This window comes from Sturnira hondurensis, unplaced genomic scaffold (assembly GCF_014824575.4).
Source record: "Sturnira hondurensis isolate 20B ecotype Veracruz unplaced genomic scaffold, ASM1482457v3 Scaffold0011253, whole genome shotgun sequence".
In the NCBI taxonomy this organism is placed as follows: Eukaryota; Metazoa; Chordata; class Mammalia; order Chiroptera; family Phyllostomidae; genus Sturnira; species Sturnira hondurensis.
The window spans coordinates 2,480,780-2,501,866 of NW_028083884.1; the positions used below are offsets into that span (position 1 = coordinate 2,480,780).

Consider the following 21,087-nt stretch of genomic DNA (forward strand, 5'->3'; position numbering starts at 1 on the left):
TTACTTCTGTGACTTTCTGTAGCATGAGGAGTAGAATTAGTCATAAGAGTTTATGCGATTGAAGCTTTAATAGCTCCCGAAAAGATTGCTTAAGGAACCCTCCCACCAGTTGCAAATGAGAGCCATTTCTCTTGCAAACAGTAGGTATTATCAGTCTTTTAATATATTTTAGTCCGGCTTACTACTGAAGTTTGACTATTTTGATTTATAATATGGTTTAAAGTTTCTGCTTTGTTTTCCATTTGTTTCATTTGGGGGAGGTGCTTTTATTATATGTTCTTTTTAGTATTTGTGCACATTTCATTGACCTGCTTTCTTGTATATGTGAGCAGTGTTATTTCTTATGTGCTATACAAGTAGTTGAAGGTTAATTAGCAGCATAACTGCATAGTAATGCTGCCAGTCTCCTTCAGACAAATAGTTCTAGAAAATTGTTCAGATGAATCAGGTAGCAAGTCCTTATCTGCAAATATGCAATCAGGGGGGTTTGTTTTGTTTTATGAAATTATAAAAAGGTGCTTTTCAAAAATAGTATAATATGATGGTTTGAAGCATAGGATTAGATGTTCAGAGCCTTGCATTGGAATGCCAACTCCAGCAATGTGCTGTTAATGTAGATACTCTGAACTTCAACTTCTTTTCTCTGAATGATGGGCATAGTTTCTACTTCCTGCTATGAGACTGCACGTAAAAAATGCTGAATCAATGATAGCTACTATTAGTAACCTTGTGTTTTTTATGCAGGTGGCACAAATTTATCAGAGCATTGAGTTCTCTCGTTTGACTTCTCTGGTTCCTTTTGTTGATGCTTTCCAACTGGAACGGGCCATAGTAGATGCAGCCCGGCACTGCGACCTGCAGGTGTGTGCTGTGAGGGGCTGGGGGGAGGGGAGGGACGGGTCTTTGAGGGCTAAAAACAGCTGAGGGCCTTGGTGTCTGTTTTAAAGCTTGATTGAGTAAATCTTCAGGTTTTTTATTCAATGTCCTTTTGTTGATTTATTTCTCATTCAGTTGAAAATTTTTTTTTAAATATTTATTTATCTTTAGAGGGGAAGGAGAGAGGGAGAGAAACATCAATGTATGGTTGCCTTTTGTGTATCCCCTGCTGGGAGTTGGCCTGCAGGGAACTGGCCTGCAACCCAGGCATGTGCCCTGACTGGGAATTGAACCGCGATCCTCTGGTTCGCAGGCCCGCACTCAATCCACTGAGCTACACCAGCCAGGGCTCATTCAGTTGAAATTTTTAATCGAAAGTCATGCGTTCGAAGAATGACTCTGTGTGTATGGATTTAACTACTGATAATATTGATTTTCAAAGGTTCGCATTGACCACACTTCTCGGACCCTGAGTTTTGGATCTGATTTGAATTACGCTACTCGAGAAGATGCTCCACTTGGTCCGTATTTGCAAAGCATGCCTTCGGAGCAAATAAGAAACCAGCTGACAGCCATGTCCTCAGTACTTGCCAAAGCACTTGAAGTCATTAAACCAGCACATGTACTGGTATGCATCTTTGGGAGGAAAGAACTACCGAAATTTCGAGGGGCTCTTGTGCTACGTCTTTCACGAAAAGGTTTGAGATGGAGTCTGAGAGCAGGGACTTACTCTGTTACCTATTCAGTTGTATTTGGTAGTTTCTGTATTTTTATCAAATTTCTATATCAGATCACATGTCAGTGAGCTGCCTTCTGTGGGATAGAATATCGTTGCCCACGTAATAATGAGTGTTGGGATAGACCACACAGTGATGATCCCGCCCCCCGCGTCCCCGTCCCCGTCCCCCCCCCCCGCCCCCCGTACGGAGTACTGTCTATCCTTGGGCTTTGCCTTCATGGCCAAGTTGTTTTTTCCTTGTTTGTGCATTCTTTTAATGTTCCCTTCTTAGCTAGAACATTTCACAGTGGATTGGGTGCAGCGAAAGGTTGACTTTGTAGTGAATAGAGGTTTTTCAGTCCACTTACCGCTGTGGGAGGAGTGTCACGGCCTTTGGGACTGAGAGCTAGTAGCTTGAGTAATCATCTTGTGTTGTTAAATGCAGATGCATAAGGGTAACGCATTGGATTACTTAGTAATTTTTGATGCCTAATACCATGGTAGCTGACTTAATCTTTTGAATAATGTTTATTTTTGAAGCAAGAGAAAGAAGAACAGCATCAGTTGGCTGTTACGGCATACCTTAAAAATTCCCGGAAAGAGCATCAGCGTATCCTGGCTCGCCGTCAGACAATTGAGGAGAGGAAAGAGCGGCTTGAGAGTCTGAATATTCAGCGTGAGAAAGAAGAACTGGAGCAGAGGGAGGCTGAGCTGCAGAAAGTACGCAAGGCCGAGGAAGAGAGGCTGAGGCAGGAGGCGAAGGAGAGAGAGAAGGAGCGCATTTTACAGGAGCACGAGCAGATCAAAAAGAAGACTGTTCGCGAGCGGCTGGAGCAGATCAAGAAAACAGAACTGGGCGCCAAAGCATTCAAAGATATTGACATTGAAGTATGTAGTGTGTCACTCATTAAAAAACTCAGTTTTATCCAGCTGTCCTTAGACGCATAGCCCATTACCATTTGTTGGTGTATTTTGAGTTATTTGGTTGTTTCACTCACTTTGGTACCTAAGATTTATTAACTAATATGAAGTAAGCATTTGTTTTTAACGGTTCTGCAGTTTTCAGCGTATTGGAGGAGTGGGAAATAGATGTTATTTTCTCCTTATAATAAAGTAGAAATATGGCTATTGCAAAACATTTTCACGTTGCCCAAATTTACCCCTTGTAAACATTTACCCATTATGTAAAAAGTAATTTAGGATTTGATTCTAGAAGCAGTGCTTCATTGCATTTCTTTTACATTTTTATTTATTTAAAGATTTTATTTATTATTAGAGAGAGGGAAAGGGAAGGAGCGGGAGAGAAACATCAATGTGTGAGAGATACATGGTTGCCTCTCACACACCACCCATGGGGGGGGCCTGGCCCACAACCTGCCCTGACTGGGAATCACACCAGCGACCTTTCGATTTGCAGGCCAGCGCTCAAGCTACTGAGCCACACCAGCCAGGGCTATATTCTTATTATTGGTTGTGCATTTGTATTACTTTTCAGGACCTTGAAGAGTTAGATCCGGATTTCATCATGGCTAAACAGGTTGAACAACTGGAGAAAGAAAAGAAAGAACTTCAGGAACGCCTAAAGAATCAAGAAAAAAAGGTAAATGAAAAGACTGGTAAACTTTTAACATGTTAAATTGATTTTTTTTTAAACTCCATTTGTTTTCATGTTATTCAGATTGACTATTTTGAAAGAGCTAAACGTTTGGAAGAAATCCCGTTAATAAAAAGTGCCTATGAAGAACAGAGAATTAAAGACATGGATCTGTGGGAACAACAAGAAGAAGAAAGAGTAAGATATCAACTTAATTGAAATGATTTTAGGCTGTAAGCTGTAATTAAATCCTTTGCCAGCAATGGGACCATTGACTTACTTTGTATTCTTTGCCAAATATGGTGCTTTAATGATTACATATGAACAGATTGGTGGGCAGAAATTTTTACATTGAGATTGAAAAATGAAGCTTCTAAAATAACAAAGGACAGCTGAAAAGTGTAGTTTTTTTTTAAGACAGCTTTATGGGGATATGCTGTCCTAACTTTTGCCCTAATTTTTTAGGGAAAAATAAGGATATGCATTATACATGGGTAGTACCAATTTTGTATCTATGCAAATGTTTTAATTCTTTTGTTTATGCTTATTTGTTAAAAGTGTAACTCTAGAGAGCAATAACAATATCTGTGTTCAAAAATAAATGCTGAAATTTCTTCATAATTTCTTCAAAAATAAATGCTGAAATTTCTTCATAATTTCTTCAAAAAACAAGTATCAAATAAATAAATTAGTAATTGGATTAAAAAATTAAAGTGAAAGATTTTTTTCCTGAAAGTTTGGGTCAAAAACGTGGGTGCATATTATACACGACAAAATACGGTAACTCACGTGTGTTGTCATTCACCTACTGAAAGTGCGCAGTTGACGGTTTTTAGTGTATGTCCAGAACTGCGTAGCCATCTGATTTCTGAACAGCTCAGAAGAAACTTGGTACACGTTATCAGTTATTCCTCGTGTCCCTTCTACCACCTGGCTGTATGCAGCCTCTTTTTTGCCCTCAGATTTGCCTGTTTTGAGTATTTACATATGGCTAGATTGCTCCATCTTTACTTTTGTTAGTCGCTGTTTACCTAATGATACAAAAATAAGAGTTGAAAAATAAGGTTTGTAGTGGCCAAAGTTGTAATACACAGATCTCATTCTGGTTAAGAAGAGTTAGGTAACCACAGGCAGGAGACAGTGTGCATTTGTGGGGGCTGCAGCCCTCTTCTTGGTTCCATCGGCTTTTGGGCCTAGTGTTGCCAGTTCTTTCTTCCTTTTTTTTTAAGAAGTTGGAATTTTAGTGATAATTCTCTTTGAAATTAGGAAAAAGGCTGCAGACCAAGTGAAACATGTAAGGTGATTTACTGCAACCTCTATCCTGAAGCCTTGCCTTCTTTCACTTGGGGCACAGAGAGAAAAGCCTGAAGCTCCAGCTTTATTTCTTTTCTGTGTGGGTTGGTTGGTGGTTGGCTGGTTTATTTATTTGGAGGGGAAGGGAGGGAGAAAGAGAGGGAAACATCAGTGTGTGGTTGTCTCTCGCTCGCTCCCCTACTGGGAACCTGGCCCACAGCCTGGGCATGTGCCCTGACTGAGAATCCAACTGGCCACCCTTTGGTTCACAGGCTGGCGCTCAACCCAGTGGACCACAAAAGCCAGGGCTATAGTTGTTTTTAAGGAAGAAATACCTTTAATAATTCAGCCATAGTGCTTACTACCGTTTTTTGTATTTATTTGTATTTACTGTTTGTTTTAATATGTACATTACAGTTTTTCCTTTATAAAAATTTGTGGTACTGGGGGCCTAAATAAAAACAGTGATTTACAGATGCCCTGGGACTCCTTACCCACCTCCCCGATCACATTCCTGGGGCCCTGTTGGCACAGGAGTGGTCACCCTTCCACTTTCTGGCAGGGTGGACCGAGCACAAGAGCTGCTTGTACTCTGTAGTCTGTCAGGATGTGGGGTGAATCAGTACTCACGGAATGAGAGCTTTGGGCATTAATTTTGTGTTATGTGCGTGCAGATTACAACTATGCAGCTAGAACGAGAAAAGGCTCTCGAACATAAGAATCGATTGTCACGGATGCTTGAAGACAGAGATTCATTTGTTACGCGACTCAAGGCAGCGCGGCAGTCTGTGTATGAGGTGAGCTTGGGGTTTCGGGGCAGTGTTTGCTCATGAGTTTTAGTTTTGCCTTAAGGCTTCTTTTTTTTTTTTTTCAACACAGTGGCACATTCTGTATTGATCTAACAAATACAATGTTATTCACATAATGTTTTAATAGAAAGTTTCTTAAATATTTTCCAGGCTAAGCAATCAACCGTTACTATTTTTCTGAAGGTGAAGGGTGGACTGCATGAAATTGGTTGTTGATACAGGCTTTTGTTTACTGTTTAATTCAGAAAGAAACGAAGTGCCCCACTCTTAAGGTTCTAATTTAATCGTTCAATTTAGTTTGTACGGGTGACAAACTGGATATTGTCAACAATTTAAATTTTTGGAAATCTTCCAATTGAGACAAACTTCTGTCATTTGGAAATTCTGGTTTTTATACTTGAAGGTTGCTTTTTATGTTTCAAGAAGTCTGCAATGCTTTTGTAAAGTTTAAGCTTAACTGCTATTTGTAGCTCTTCAACAAAAATCTGATCTTTTAAAAAAAAGTGTGGGTGACCAATTACAGGAAAAACTTAAACAGTTTGAAGAACGATTAGCAGAAGAAAGGCATAATCGCTTGGAAGACCGTAAGAGGCAGCGTAAAGAAGAACGCCGAGTGACCTACTACAGAGAAAAGGAGGAGGAGGAGCAGAGGCGGGCAGAAGAGCAAATGCGGAAAGGTGACTGTAGACCAGTGTTTGAAATGTACACAGGTTGATACAAAGTCAGATTATAGCAGTTTTATGTAGAAAAGAAAGGAATTGAGGAGTCAGGATTATTGGCTTATTAGCTATACCTCACTAGTTCTCAGGTTCTGGGAATGTTAATCTACTTGTCTGTAATTTGCTGCGTTTAAAGGTATTAGGTCTTCACCTACTAGCTGAATTTCACGTTTTTGCTGTTCCTTCAAAAATTATTACTGCTTTTTAAATTTTTATTGCTGTATCTTCAATAAGACCCCCAAGAAGGGAAGACCCCCAAGAAAACCCAGAATTACCTTCTGAAGGGCGGGCTGCTTGTGGTACAGGCGTCCACCGCTAGGTGGATTCTAGGGACCCATGTGTATCAGTGTACCAGCTGGTGGTGTGAGAGTCTGCATTCGGTTTCAGTGATTTTTTTTTTAGATTGGATGCATTTGCCCATTTTATGATGGGTGATTTACACGTGCACCTGCCCACACTGCACTGAGTGTTCAGCAGTACTTGACCAAAAATGGCATGACCCCTGTGCCCTGCCCTCCGTATTCACCTGATTTCCCTTGATGAAAAAGTCCTCAACAGGAAGTGTTTTGCTAGTGTGAAACAGGTGGAACAAAAAAAATAACAGAAGCACTAAAAAGCATCAAAATCAATGAGTTCCGTAACTGATTTGAGCAGTGCAAAAAAAGTCTCAATGGGTGTGTTGCATCAAATGGGGAGTGCTTGGGGGTTGACTGAAGTTCACACATGTAAGAATAAATACACAATTTTTTAGAAATAAATTCCGAGTTTTGGGGTCCTCTCTTGCGAGTAGGATTAACATTTGTTTAGGATTACCTGCCAGATGAAGGCTGTCAGGCAATCCTGGTACTGTGTGTGCCTAGGAGTTGGAGGGGATTCCTAGAGTTTCTTAAGTCGCTACAAAACTATTAAGGACGAGGGGCATCAAACGTGTCTTCTCAAACATCTGTCCTTCAGCTGGTTGTAAGCTATTTTTATATTCTTGAAAAGCATTTATTTCTGCATTATGCTGCGTGGTCAGTACCAGAAAAACAGACCTAGCACTAAGGGAAAGGTGCGGGTAGGAGGCTTGTTTTCTAACCTAGTCCCTCATACAGAGCGTGAAGAGAGAGAACGTGCTGAACGGGCGAAGCGCGAGGAGGAGCTTCGAGAATACCAGGAGCGGGTCAAGAAGCTAGAAGAAGTAGAAAGGAAAAAACGCCAAAGGGAGTTGGAAATCGAAGAAAGGGAGCGTCGCAGAGAGGAAGAGAGAAGACTTGGTGATGATCCCCTTTCCAGGAAGGTGAGTATTCAGACGTGGTTTTTCCCTGCGATAGCTTGTGTTCATCGGTGCTCCTTTTCTTGTGTGACGTGTATATATATGTCAGTGTGTGTGTCGATGTCTGGGCTTAGTGTTTTACACCGGTTACATTTACGTCTCTGGTATTGCTTCGTCTTCCCACAGACAGGGTTCTTAAGGAGAGAAAATTAAACATGTTAGTGAGGCTGAGATTTTTACAGGCTTTGGTTTGTTGAATCTGATGAGACTAAATAGTTGACAAAAGATAACTCATTAGTGCTATTGCAGGGGATTGTTCTGTGTTCCTCGGAAGGAGTTGCTGTGAATTAAGAGGGTGAGGTGAGTCCTGTAATTTCTTGGCACTCAAAGTTGGGTGTGATAGACCATCAATATTCAGCACCCCCTGGGAGCTTGTTAGAAATGCAGAGTCTCAGGCCCAACACCAAACCTTCTGAATCAGAACCTGCCTTTTAACAAGATTGCTAAGCAGTTCAAACACTGCTCTATTTATTATGTGTCATTTGCACGCATGCCCAGAACTGACCTATTTCCTCTCCCTCTATCTTGTGTCGCTTTAATTCCCTGTCCTCACTGGTGGCATTGTTACCCACTTAAATCACAGAGGTCCGAATCCCTCTCTGGCCCTTCTGTTTCTGCATTCCTGCCTTAATTCAGAGTTTTCTTTTGTCTGCATTATTTACTAGTCTTCCTATTATTCTCTCTGGTCATAATCTTCCCCCAACTTCAGACCTCCCTCTTCATTGTGACCTGCTTGGTTTTTCATAATGCGTATTTGGTCATTATACCTGCTCTTGGGTTTCAACCCTTTGGTTGGTCCTCATTACATAAAACAAAAGGTTAATACATGTCTTAGCAGGCAAGGCCTTTTGTGTTTACTGTTCTTTTTCATGAGCTTCATCTTTGCCATTTTCTTAGTTACCTATACTTCAGCCAGACTGAGCTCGTTTTATGCTCTATCGTGTGTCTGTGACATCTACCTATGTGTTCTTTGTTTTCCCTGGGATGTGCCCAGGCTGCCTCTTAGACAGAATACTGCTTGTTTTTAAGCTTGAGAGCTAAGCCGCTGGAGGATTTCTCGCCTGCTTTTCTCCGCTCCTTTTTTTGTACCCTGCCTTTACCAAGCCCTCGTCTTCATTGGAGGAACCCTTAGTAGGTTACCTCCGTGGTCTTTGATTTCAATTTTACATATAGGAGGATAGGTTGTCAGTTTTGTTACTCTTGTTGTTAATGTCTTTTTTCACTTTCTTATCGGTGATTGTGGCCTGCATGGTTTCTAATTTTCGGAATTTAATACATTTTTTCCTTTGTGTCTTAAAACATGGTCACGTTTTAGGAGTACTTTTGGTTGGGCGCAAAGTTCTATGTGCATGTGAAACCAGAACAGTTGTGTTACTTGATTTAATTTAATTTGCTTCATCCTGTTGACTTTTGGGGAGTCCATCTTCTGAAGAAAGTGAGGTAGCTTTCCCATGATTGTGCGTTCGTGATTTAGTTTCTTTTAGTTTTTGCAAATCTCTGTTCATCCTTTTGTTTTTGTTTTGTGCCCTCTGCCCTCCCTTCACCTTCTGTTTTAATTGGATAGTTTTTAGTTTTATCTCTTCAATTTAGCATGGTAACTGTTATACTTGTTTCATTTCTGACACATGGTTTGGACCTTTTTCCTTGCTTCCACGTCCCTGCCAGTCCATCTTTTCTTCAAGCCAGACTTATGAACTTTGTTTTCTTTACCCTTTTAGTGAGGACCATTAATGTTTTCCAAAATCTGGGTAAACTTAACAGTCTGAAAATTTTGGGAACTCTTCTGTCTATTCAGAAGAAAACAAAATTCTGAGCATACTTTTATTTATCTTTTATTGCAATCAGCTGTATATTTTTGCCTCCAGAGCATTAAAGCATGTTCTGTCTTTATTTAAGGATTCATTATCATCATTCTGGCAAACATGATTTAGTTTCAAGTACATTTACACTGTATCACCTTTCCCTTTTGCAGATAACAGTTTGTCGTGTATTTTATCTTCCTGATTTTTTTTCCAGAACGTCTTTGTGTGTGTCTCAAACGAGGTTTTGTTTTCATCTCACGGTGGAACAGTGTCTTGGTGGTTCTGGCCTGTTCAGAACCCTCCTCCCTCAGAGACCTGGGCTCACTGTTCTAGTGCGCGGGGGTGGGGGTGGCACAGTCTGGGGAGGCGCTGTTTTATTCCTGGGGAGCTTTTAGAATGTTCTCTGTCCTCGGTATGAAGGGAGTTCAGGGCTGTGTTGGGGCACCGAGTCTGTGGTCTCTACGAGCTGTCCTTGGTGGCACACGCAGTGAGAGGAGCAGTGAGAGGACGCAGTTTACTCAGCTTAGAGAGGGTGGTGGTCCCTTTTTTTACAGAAATGTGTTTCTCCTTTTCTCTGTTCTGGTCTTTCAAAGGTCTTTATCTTTTTTAGTGTTTCTGTTTTTTCAACTCTTTGTCCTTTTGCAACTGGTTTTCTGAGATTCCTGTTAAGTGAATTTAAAGGTTTGGTAATCATGTTACATTTTTAGAATTCTTTTTATTTGTTTAATGGCTCTCAGAGCCACCTAAAAAAATGTTCTGAGATTCTGATATTTGTCCTAAAACCTCATAATTTGAATTCTTTGAGTTGAATTTGCAGGTGAGTATGAAGGGTAGGAGAAACTTGGTGTTGTGGGTGTGGACATTCCTTCCCTTGGATCGGCCATAAGTGACAGTGACAGCTGAGGCCCTGCCTTCTCCTGCAGTGTGCACTGGGAAATGTTTTGGAGCACAGCCCCCGACAGCTCCGAGTCAGTAGCTGTGCTGGCAGCTGACTTACTTGGCCATCCTTGTTTGTTTTGGCGGTTTCTGTTGTGAAGACACCTTTTCTATTGTAAATTATGATCCTCATACTCACCTGCCAGGGGTCGTAGGTATTCTCGGTTTAATTCGATTTTTATTTCAGTCCTTCCACCCCATCCCAAGAGCTTGTTTTATATTGTTCTTTTCTGAACGTGGCCGTAGGTTGTGTTTGTAGGAGGCTGCGTCAGAGGTGTTCGCGATTAAAATTGTGTGCGTCTCCCCTTACAAGGGTTGCACTGCATTTACATTTTCACCTTAAGGGTGTCGAGCGTCTCCCATACCCTTTCTGTAATTTTTATTGAGCGCAGTGTTTTGAACAGGGAACTGCTGTTAATCTAACTGTCCCCTCTTAGGCTTGTTGCTGCTCCGCCTCTGTTTAGTAGGCACTGTGATGTACGTTTTGGGACACTCGGCTTTTTTCACATAATCTTAAAAGGGAATTGCTAGGTCAAAGAAAATCCATAGGCATTTTAACGATTCCAGGGGGATGCTGCCAGCTTGCTCTCAAGTGGCGTTTTACCATTTACAAAATCACACAGTTTCACTGTCCTGCCCATCTCATTTCATGTTAAAAGAGAAACAATTTTAAAACTTACTTATAGTTAAAGACTTGAGATTGCTTATTATAAGTAGAAACATGTTTGAATGATACCAGTAGTGGTCATTGTTGCCAATGTGGTGCGTCTCACCTTTCAATACAGGACTCTCGCTGGGGAGACAGAGACGCAGAAGGCACGTGGAGGAAGGGGCCCGAAGTCGACTCCGAGTGGAGGAGGGGCCTGCCGGAGAAGTGAGTAGTTAAGGACGGAGGCACCGACGGACCGTAGGTTGTGGTAGTGACCTGGTAGTGGTTTCCTCACTTGGTGTCTTTTGTAGGAGAGGGGAAAGCAGAGCTGTGGAGCACTGTGTGCATGTCTGTTACTGCCAGTTCCTCGTAGTTGACTTCAACACTGCTGTAATTACTGTCATGTCGTCCTGAGAAAAGAGTTTTGGAACAGTGTTCCAGTTAGAGTAAGAATGAACAGTTTCATAACAAGTATTTTTTCAAGCCATCCTTTAAAATGAAATTGCCAGGGGATTCCTGGAAAAGTTTAGATACCCTTTGAAAAAAAGCAGTTGTCTGCTTATTTTATTATTTGTTGTTGTAATATTTTGAACTTACTATTTATTTTTACTAGGAGCACGTACTATTTTAGGAGTAGGATTGATGAATTTACACTGAAGTGCTTTTTGAAAATAAGTGAAATAATTCTCAAAAGGACTATGTGCTTTTTAAAGAAAACTTAAAGGTGTTTGGCATGTTGCCTTGCAGGGAGTGGCGACGCGGAGAAGCGCGGGATGAGGAGCGGCCTCTCAGGAGAGATGAAGATCGCCCCAGGCGGCTGGGGGAGGACGAGGAGAGTCAGTCGTCCCATAGACCAGATGACGACCGGGTCCCCAGGCGTGGCGTGGACGATGACAGAGGCCCCAGACGTCCTGACGAAGATCGCTTCTCTCGCCGTGGGGCAGACGATGACCGGCCCTCTTGGCGTAATGCCGAAGACGACAGACCTCTCAGACGAGTGGCCGAAGACGACAGGCCTCTCAGACGAGTCGGCGATGACGACAGGCCTCTCAGACGAGTGGCCGAAGACGACAGGCCTCTCAGACGGGTGGGTGATGACGACAGGCCTCTCAGACGGGTGGGTGATGAAGACAGGCCTCTCCGACGGGTTGGTGATGACGACAGGGGAAGCTGGCGTCACGCAGACGACGACAGACCACATAGACGAGGACTGGATGAGGACCGAGGAAGTTGGCGCACAGCTGATGAAGACAGAGGACCAAGACGAGGGATGGATGAGGACCGGGGACCCCGGCGAGGAGGTGCTGATGAGGAGCGGTCGTCCTGGCGTAACGCCGATGAGGACCGGGGCCCCAGGCGGGGGTTGGATGAGGATCGGGGAACGTGGCGGAGCGCCGACGACGACAGGGTTCCCAGGCGCAGCGCCGAGGAGGACAGGGGTCCTTGGAGGAACGTGGACGACGAGCGGGTCTCGAGACGGACGGATGATGATCGGATCCCCAGCAGAAGGGGCGAGGACTCGAGACCTGGTCTCTGGAGGCCATTTGTCAAGCCAGGTAAAATTATTTTAAGGATTTATTATTTACTTAGAATCATCTTAATTTTTATTGCATTTTTATCCATTACCATTGATGCTCCCATCCCCCTCCCACGTCCACATCCCTGCCTCCCGGCAGTCACCACACTGTGGTCCATCAGTTCTTTTCCTTCTCCCTCAATCCCTCCAGCCCCGCCCCAGCCCGCCCCAGCCCGCCCCAGCGGTCAGCTTGCACTGCCTGAGCCTGTTTCTGTTGTGTTTGTTCAGGTTTAGAGAGAGGGAAAGGGAGGGGGACGGAGAAAGGAGGAAGCATCAGTCGGCTGCACCCTGGTCGGGGTCACATCCGCAGCCCTGGCATGTGCCCCAGAATCTAACCCAACGACCTTTTGCCTTGCAGGCTGCTGCCAGCCAACTGAGCCACACCAGTCAAGGCTCAAATGACTATATTTTGATTTTATTTAATAAAGAAGTTATTTTTCAATGGAAAAAATGAAATTTTAATGGATATATGACAGATTGGTTCATATTCCTATTAGTTTCCAGATAAACTGATCTTTTTTCTTGAATATCTCTGCAGTGACTTAGGCCAAAGCTCACTTACCTTCGGTATCCAACACACCAAAACAGAGTGACTTTGCCCTTTTTCCTTTGTTTTCCTATTGCTTTTTTCACTGCTTTAAGGGCTCTTCTGTGTCCATACCCTACGTGTTTGTTCTTCAGGTTCTGACCTGGACCAGTCTCCTTGTACTAAAGAATAAAGAGCAAAATACACCTGCCAGCCATGGGGTTGTACTCGTGGCAAGAGCTCATTCCTTGTCAGTCTTAGGCCTGATCATCTTTTCATACTTTACTGTTGAGCAGTTGTGTACAAGTCTGTGAACTTTATCATAGTCTCCAGATGACTTCTTTTCTGCCTTCACGCCTGGTGTTTCCAACTGCATACTGTACACAGCACATCTCCACTCAGAAGTGTCACTGACAGTTCAGACTCAATCTGTCAAGACTGCGTCTGTGCGCGCACATGCGCGCACACGAGCACCTGCTTATCTTCAGGGACACCACTTTCCATCTAGCTGTGTAAGCTGCAAATCTGGGAGTGCTTGGCTTTCTCTTCTTTAAGTGAAATATTTCCTTGAGCTTAGTTCTCGCTTGTCAGTGTTCCTTAAGCTCATCCACTTCTGTTCCCCCTGCATGTAGTTGGCTGGTCCTTCTTTCTTTGAACCCTTGCTGGTACTGTCTCTGTTGGCTGTCTCACCTCCAAGTCTAGTCTCTGTGCGACAGCCAGTGCAGGCTGTTCTAAATGTGGATGGAAATGAGCAGCTTCCTTGCCTTTCCCCCTAGTGGTTTCTGTTACCTGCGACTGTCTCTTCTCTTCTGCTCTCACTCCATTCTGCTGTCTAGTTGTGTGACTGTGGGCAAACCACTTAACTTTCCTGTGCCTCGTGTAAAAGGAGGACAGCAGTATCATCGTGATTGTTGGGTTTTACAAAGTCTCTGTGAATGCTGAACCGTTTGTTCCTAGGGGAAATACAAGGTTAGTGTCCTGTGAGCCTTCTGGTTACAACAGCTTGGTTAACCAGTCAATACATAACCTGTTTCTTACATTTTTATTTCTATTTAGAGATACCTTATTCAATATACATTATTGACTCATTAACATGGAATTCATGGTCAAAGCTCTGTAATTTATTCCGAATGAAGCTTATCTAACCTGTGTATTTTCTTCCACTGCCTTCTTTGCTTGGGAACACTAGAAACCACTTCAGCCCAATGCTTGGAGGCCATTTTAAACAGTGAAATTGCCAACTAAAAACACAAAAATGCAAAAATGTGGCACTAACTAGGCCTTCAAAAGGATGCTTATTTAAAGTATGAGAGATGTAGCAAGAAGAGAGAGCATTGCCTTATTCAGCCTAGCTGAGAACGTATTGTACTTGTCAGTCACCCGAAATAGTTTGCCACTTTGCACATGTCTGCAAAGTGACGGTAAAAGTTCTCCAATTTACTTTTGGGAGTACAAATAGACGTTAGCATATAGGCAAACTTGCAAGTACAAAATCTACTTAATTCAGAGCTATGGGTAGGGTTGGAGGAGGTAATGTATCAGTTTGGAATAGTGCCACAGCATGTGGTAACTGAGTGGTAACAGTAATAATAATTATTAGCCTTACAACCGTAATGGGTTTTCATTGAAATCGCTGCTCCTTTGGGCCTCTGTGTGTGTACATAAAAATAAAGTGTTCCTAAATTTGGACATTCCATGGGTAAGTATGAGGTATTGGGCAGGGTCAAAGGGTTTATCCTTGTTTCCTGATTGTGTGAGAGGAAGGCAGGAATATGAAATAAAAGGGTGGTTTTGGTTACAAAGGTTTTGAAAATGTTGCGAGATATAAATGAAAATATAATTGGGATTCTGTCTCAGAGGTCTGGCTTCTATCCTTCACCCTTTAAGTTCTCTGCTTAAATAAATTGTTGACCATCAAAACAGATTTTTTACACCCAGAATGTCTGCATACAGGTTATTCAACCCAGGCTTCTGTAAGTTTCTTATGTCATGTTCCTGTGTGTGAGAAAAACACGGTAGGTAGTCATAGAAATAGGAGCTGGGGGTTTTGTGTAATGAGGTAAATGGCTTTAGTGTAGTTTTTTTTTTTTTTAATGAAGTTGGAGTGCTTTAAATTAGTATTTAGAATAGTGATGGATTAATGCCAACATTAAGAACTCTATTCGTTGTTGCCAATCTGTGTTTTTTGAGTAGAAAATAATTTTTTTTATTTTTTAAAAAAACAGGAGGCTGGAGAGAGAAAGAAAAGGCCAGAGAAGAGAGTTGGGGTCCACCTCGAGAATCCCGACCATCAGAAGATCGTGAATGGGACAGAGAAAAAGAGAGAGAGAGAGAGAGTCAGGATCGCGACGAGAGCAGCAAGGACCCCGAGAGAGAAAGGGACAGAGAGAGAGACGGAGACCGAGAGGAGCGTTTCAGACGGCCTAGGTGGGATGCTCTCATCGAAGCTACTTGGGGTTCTGATGAGAGTCGGCTCCAGACTCCGTGTGTTCCCAGCTGCTTTTGGGAGATGGAGCTCCTCATTCTTCCTGCCCAAATTTGTCAATTAGAATCATAGCTTTTTTTTTTTTTTTTAAGAATTTTAGAGGTCATCTAATTGACAGTTTCTTCTTAACCAAGTGTGAAATGAAAGCAGGATCCGTGTGGCTGTTACAGTTCAGGCACCTCTTTGGGGACAAGGACTGGCTGTCTTCATCAGCCATGGCTTCCCCGTGGTTTAGGTCAGTCAGTCTTATTGCCTTGAAATTATTAAAAGCCCCCTTTCTTCTTTTTAATTGAATTTATTGGGTAACATTTGTTAATAAAATTTTATAGGTTTCAGAAAGCTGCTTTACTTTTTTTAGTGATAATTTCTACTACTTTTGGCCAAAGTGGCTTTGTACTGATAAGTCTAGACCGTCACTGTGTAATAGAATTTTCTGCAGGGATGAAAATACCCTGCGTCTGTGATGTCCATTATGGTAGCCGACAGCCACATTTGGCTGCTGACCATTTGGAATATGGTGAGTGTTACTGAGGGAGTATCTTGACTTCGTTTAAATTGAAGGAGCCACGTGTGGGTAGTGGCTCTGTGTTGGCTAGCATACACCCAGGTGTCATTTGACCTACCTGCCTGAGGCATGAGATCGAGAGTAAGTGATGAGTTTGAATTTTATGCCTGTCTATACATTCCTAAACTCTCTGAGCACCATGATGTATTATGATAAGTTCTCTTACGTTACCCATGTAGTCTAACGTGGGAACTTAACGTGTCATTTTGAATGACTGCAGGGATGAAGGTGACAGGAGAAGAGGACCAGCTGAGGAAGCCTCAAGCTGGAGAGATTCAAGTCGCCGCGATGATAGGGATAGAGATGACCGCCGACGGGAGAGAGATGATCGCCGTGACCTAAGAGAGAGACGGGACGACAGAGACCGCCGGGGACCTCCCCTCAGATCAGAGCGCGAAGAAGGTAGATTATGTGCACAGCTGCTGAACTACTGGATTTTAATTGTCTCATAGGTTTATGTGAACACCAGAAATACGACAGTGGGGTTTAGCTTAGAGTTCACAGTTCTCATAAAGTCAGTCAGTGGTTGCTCAAGACACACTTTTCATTTTCACTGGTAACTGTTCATTTGGATACTCGGAGTATGCCAGCTGTGTCCCGTGCGGTGGGACGTCGGTTCTCGTGCCTCGGTGTGATCTGTCGACTCCGGCTGGTCCGCCCGACCGTGGAGCACTGTCCAGTGAGAAATGTCCGGCACGAAACTTCGCAGACCACTTTTGATGTGTTCGATCAGTCCCAGCACTGTCTGCGTACACTGCGTAAATCTTTTTCTGCATTTCAGTTGCATTTTTACCTTTCTTGAAATAATAAAGCAAACTGTGTCAAAAAATGTTGCATATATTCTTCCATCTTCAATACTAAAATGGCCACACAAAAATTACTTAATTTTAATAATAAGCCATTGTATGGAAAAAAAACAAATGAACTTTTTTGGCCAACCCAATAGAGTAGTACACTAATTAAATTGGTTACTAAGCAAAATATATATAAAGAGTTTCTTTTATGTAAACGAAGAAACAGTTTATCACTTTTTTAAAAGTGAGGTTATAGTAGATTAGGAGAAAGTATAAATATTCTTTCTCTGAAATTGTGACAGTTGAAACTTTAGTAAAAAATACTTAATATTTAAAATGACCATTGCAATTAAATAATTGTCTTACAAGCTTCTAATACTTTATTAGTACAACTGGATTGTAAGGGTATTTCTGAGCCCGAAACCCTTTAATTTAAAAATTTAAAAAATGCAGCCATGGTATTATCACTTTCTTGTAGTCTTTGTAGAATTATTGGGTTGGCCAAAACATTCATATAGTTTTTTTTCCATAAAATAAATGACACATTTTCTGTATTTTCATCAGTAACTGGATTGATTTGGATATTTTGAGTGTGTCGGCTGTCTCCCACATGGCATAGGGTTGACTGTTCTCAGCCAATTGCTCCGTTGGATCGCTGTGAACTTCACCTGGTGTGCCTGACTGGAACATTGTCCAGCGAGAAGTCTGGTGTGGTACTTCACAAACCACTTTTGACGTGTGCAGTCACAGCACCTTCTCCACACGCTGCACAAATCTTTTTTTTTTTTGCATTTTGTTGTGTTACTACCTTTCTTGAAATAGTAAAGCATAATATTCTGTCTTCAGTATTAAAATGGCTACAAATAATTCAGTTTTGATAAGTTACTGTTTTAAATGCATGCTGCTACACAGCTGCCACAGTACAGCCTAACCAAATTGTTTCCAATGAGGCGAAAGACAACTAAGCACCACTAGATCCAGCTTAGGGGGAAAAAACCAAACGAACTTTGGGCCAAACCAATAAAACATTTAGGACACTTCCCAGGCCAGTGATTTCTTGTTTGCAAATTTCATGTATATCTCTCTGCATGTTTTCAAGGTTTTGTTAAGAAAATGTATCAAAATGATTATAATATATTTAGCTTTTATTGGTTTTTTAATGCCAATTCCGTATCGTTCTTTTCAGCACGGGATTTCTCAGTAACTTGAGGCATTCCTTTTGCTGAAGTTCTGTTTAGTTTCAGCCGGTAGAATACAGTACAAACTAATCCTCTTTCCTTTAACTTTTTAGCAAGTTCCTGGAGACGTGCTGATGACAGGAAAGACGATCGGCCAGAAGAGCGGGACACCCCTCGTCGTGTTCCTCCTCCAGCTCTTTCAAGAGACCGAGAAAGAGACCGAGAAAGAGACCGAGACCGAGAAAGAGAAGGTGAGAAAGAGAAGGCCTCGTGGAGAGCTGAGAAAGATAGGGAATCTCTTCGTCGTACTAAAAATGAGACTGATGAAGATGGATGGACTACAGTACGACGTTAAGTCTCAGAATGACAGACTCAAACTCCTGTCTTACCGAGGTTTGATCTCATCCGAGGTTACTATACTTGTGCTTCAGCCAATCTGAATTGGATTCGTTAATGTTGTCTCACCATAACACAGCATGAACTTGTACTAATCCTATGTAATAGATCGATCATGCGCCGTTTCCACAGAAGGTTGGAAAACCATGCCATTTTCTGGAATTTAAGGTGTTGCATTATTTCATCAATCACTTGTTTACAAAAAAGGAAAAATAAAAAATAAATTTAAAATGTGAACCCTTCAGGTATTGAGTAATACTCGTATCTTGGTATAGAACTGATATTTTTTTTGATTTTTGAAATATATTAATTTGGAATGAGGTAAGGCTCTATTATAGAAAATGTATTTCAAGACCCTCTAAAGCAAGGGGCTAAAGCAGTTTTCACCCCATTAGCAGCTGAGACATGCCTCTGGGTGTTTTGAGGTACCAACTAAATATAACATGTTTGGGTTCACTCTAAGTGCAGTAAGCTTTACAAATACCTGATGCATTGGGATTTTCTGTAGATTTTACTTGAGAGAAGGTGAGTATAAAGCAATTTGCAGTTGTAATGACAAGAATGCTGCTCACGTGTGAATCCAAGAGTTATAGCTTTTAAATTTTAAAGTATTTGGTAAACCTTTGCTGAGTTTTTTTTCTGTTGCCAATAGCAAACTGCTTTTCCATTAATGGAGAATTCAGCCTTTTAAGCATTTTAAATAAGACAATATTTATAAGTGTGGTTTGGAGGAATTGTTTAAATTCTTTTTCTTAATTTCTTTTCAGGATAGGTTCTTTCACCAAGTAATCTGTAGTAACGACTGTGTTGACTTCAATTTTGGGTGTAGTGGCTGTGTTCAAGTTTAACTTTGGTCTCATTGAAGCCAACACAGATCTTGCTGCTGTGTTTTTTCTTTAATGATAAATAAAATACTTACAGAATTTGTTTCTGTGTTGATTTGTGATTATACTTAAAAGCGTTTGTTTATAATGGTGAATTTGCACATTGAGTTTGTTTTTTACTTGACTTTTACCTGCACCAGTAAATGGCTTAGTTTTTAGCGTCAGAGTCAACCTACGTGCACTGTCAGGCATGGATAGGATGTATCCCCAAGACGATGCCCTTCAGTAACGTGGACCTCTTGGCTCCTGTGCAGTGCTGTTGTCTCTGTGAGCTCGTGTGTGTTGCGGAGTGTGCGTACGTGTGTCTGCTTTACCATATTGGGTTATCCTCTGAAATTAGATTATAATTCAGAGACGCTGGTTGCAACTTCACAGTAGCCTTAGGCACTTAAATTATTCCTGTACTGAGTGGTGAGAATTCCTGTTGGTACATCTGTAAGGCCAGAAGAGGGAGTATTGGTGCTTTTTTACTTAAATATTATCACATGTGGCCTTTTCTGTTTGAGGTTACCAATGATAGAAAGGACTTTTTACATATTTAGCTTTCTTTTCAAACAAGTAGAAGTCTTTAAAAGGTCTTATGGGGAAAGGGCCTTTCTTCCATAACAAATAAAAAGTTGGGGCAGCAACCTGCTCGGAACTGACACCCCCTGCACCTGAACTCCACCCCTGTCCCAACAAGCACGTAGTTTTCCACAGGTGTCAGAGCTGACCGAGCAGCCTACTTACTGATGTGTAGAAGTCTCCACGTTCCCAGTGAGTACTGCATTTTTAAATGAGAATGCCATTACTGTTAATACAAATGGATAAGGGTGAGCGGAGATAGACACTGGCCCAAAAAAGACAATAATCCCACTAGGTGTCCACAGTGGCCCCCAGGAGGAAGTTGGCATCTGTGTGGGGGAGATGCCAGGTCCTACCTATGTTTTGTTTTTTACTATTTTGACTATAGATTGATTTATAGTTTTAAAAGGGTAATTGACATATGGGACACTATGGAAGGTATGTTTCTCATGTTGTGCTAAGAACAGACTAGAAAATGACAACTAAAACTTTTGCTGAGAGTATATACATTGTGGTATAATTTAAAAATGTCATTTTGGCTTATAATAAATCTATGCCAACTGTTGCATAGTCAAAGTTAGTAATTTTGCAGCTTCCAAAAAGGACTTCACAGGAGAATTAAAATTCAAGGACAAAAAAACCACTGAAAATGTCACTGCGAGGGACAGGCAGGTTAAGGCAATGCATGCCTCCGGACTTGGTCAGGCTCTTCAGAGGGTTTCGTACATTGTGTTGATTTTAGCTAAATGGGGAGCATGTTTTATTTTTAAAGACTTTATTTTTTAGAGAGGGGGAGGGGAGAGAGAAAGGGAAAGAAACATTGATTGCTTCTCTAGCGCCCCCAACTGGGGACCTGGCTGGCAACCCAGTCATGTGCCCTGACTGAAATGGAACTAGCAACCTTTCTTTTTGCAGGCTGGTGCTCAGTCCACTGAGCCACACCAGCCAGGGCTGTAGTGTGCTCTTACTGACAATAATTTTTTTCATACCGATTTTGAAAGTAAAGAATTGGTAGGTTACATTTAAATATTGGGTTGGTGAAAAAGTTTTAGTTTTTCCCATACAATGGCTTTAGTAGCCCTAGTGGTGCCTAGTTGTCTTAACTTCATTGGAAACAATTTTGTTAGATTGTATTGTGACAGTTGTCATACCAGCGAGCATTGAAAAAAACTTAACAAAATTGGTGAAATTTTGTGCAGCCATTTTAATATTGAAGATGGAAGAGTATATGCAACATCATCGGTGTATTATGCTTTATTATTTCAGGAAAGGTAAAAATGCAACTGAAACGTAAAAAAAGTTTCGTGCAGTGTACAGAGAAGATACCCAGACTGATTGAACATGTTAAAACCAGTTTGTGAAGTTTCTTGGTATTGACATTTTGGTCAAGTAATTCTTTGTTGTGGGG

General features: G+C 41.7%; 1 protein-coding gene and 1 non-coding gene across 3 annotated transcripts in view; both read left to right on the top strand.

Annotated features, from left to right (window-relative positions):
• Positions 1-19,158, top strand: part of EIF3A (eukaryotic translation initiation factor 3 subunit A) — a 34,951-nt gene extending 15,793 nt beyond the window's left edge. The window contains exons 10-23 of one of the 2 annotated variants that reach the window (XM_037059662.1): positions 745-861; positions 1,319-1,504; positions 2,135-2,482; positions 3,090-3,194; positions 3,273-3,386; positions 5,156-5,278; positions 5,814-5,967; positions 7,104-7,288; positions 10,848-10,936; positions 11,459-11,815; positions 11,876-12,267; positions 15,039-15,240; positions 16,084-16,265; positions 17,949-19,158. In XM_037059662.1, coding sequence (XP_036915557.1) covers positions 745-861; positions 1,319-1,504; positions 2,135-2,482; positions 3,090-3,194; positions 3,273-3,386; positions 5,156-5,278; positions 5,814-5,967; positions 7,104-7,288; positions 10,848-10,936; positions 11,459-11,815; positions 11,876-12,267; positions 15,039-15,240; positions 16,084-16,265; positions 17,949-18,190 — 2,796 coding nt within the window. In that variant the 3' untranslated portion in view covers positions 18,191-19,158. Of the gene's footprint in view, positions 1-744; positions 862-1,318; positions 1,505-2,134; positions 2,483-3,089; positions 3,195-3,272; positions 3,387-5,155; positions 5,279-5,813; positions 5,968-7,103; positions 7,289-10,847; positions 10,937-11,458; positions 12,268-15,038; positions 15,241-16,083; positions 16,266-17,948 lie in introns of both variants that reach the window. The other variant, XM_037059661.1, reaches the window with a different exon arrangement.
• Positions 292-419, top strand: LOC118996324 (small nucleolar RNA SNORA19). The gene has a single exon (XR_005068467.1). It is a non-coding gene; the product is annotated as a small nucleolar RNA SNORA19 (small nucleolar RNA).
• Positions 19,159-21,087: the final 1,929 nt, after the last annotated feature.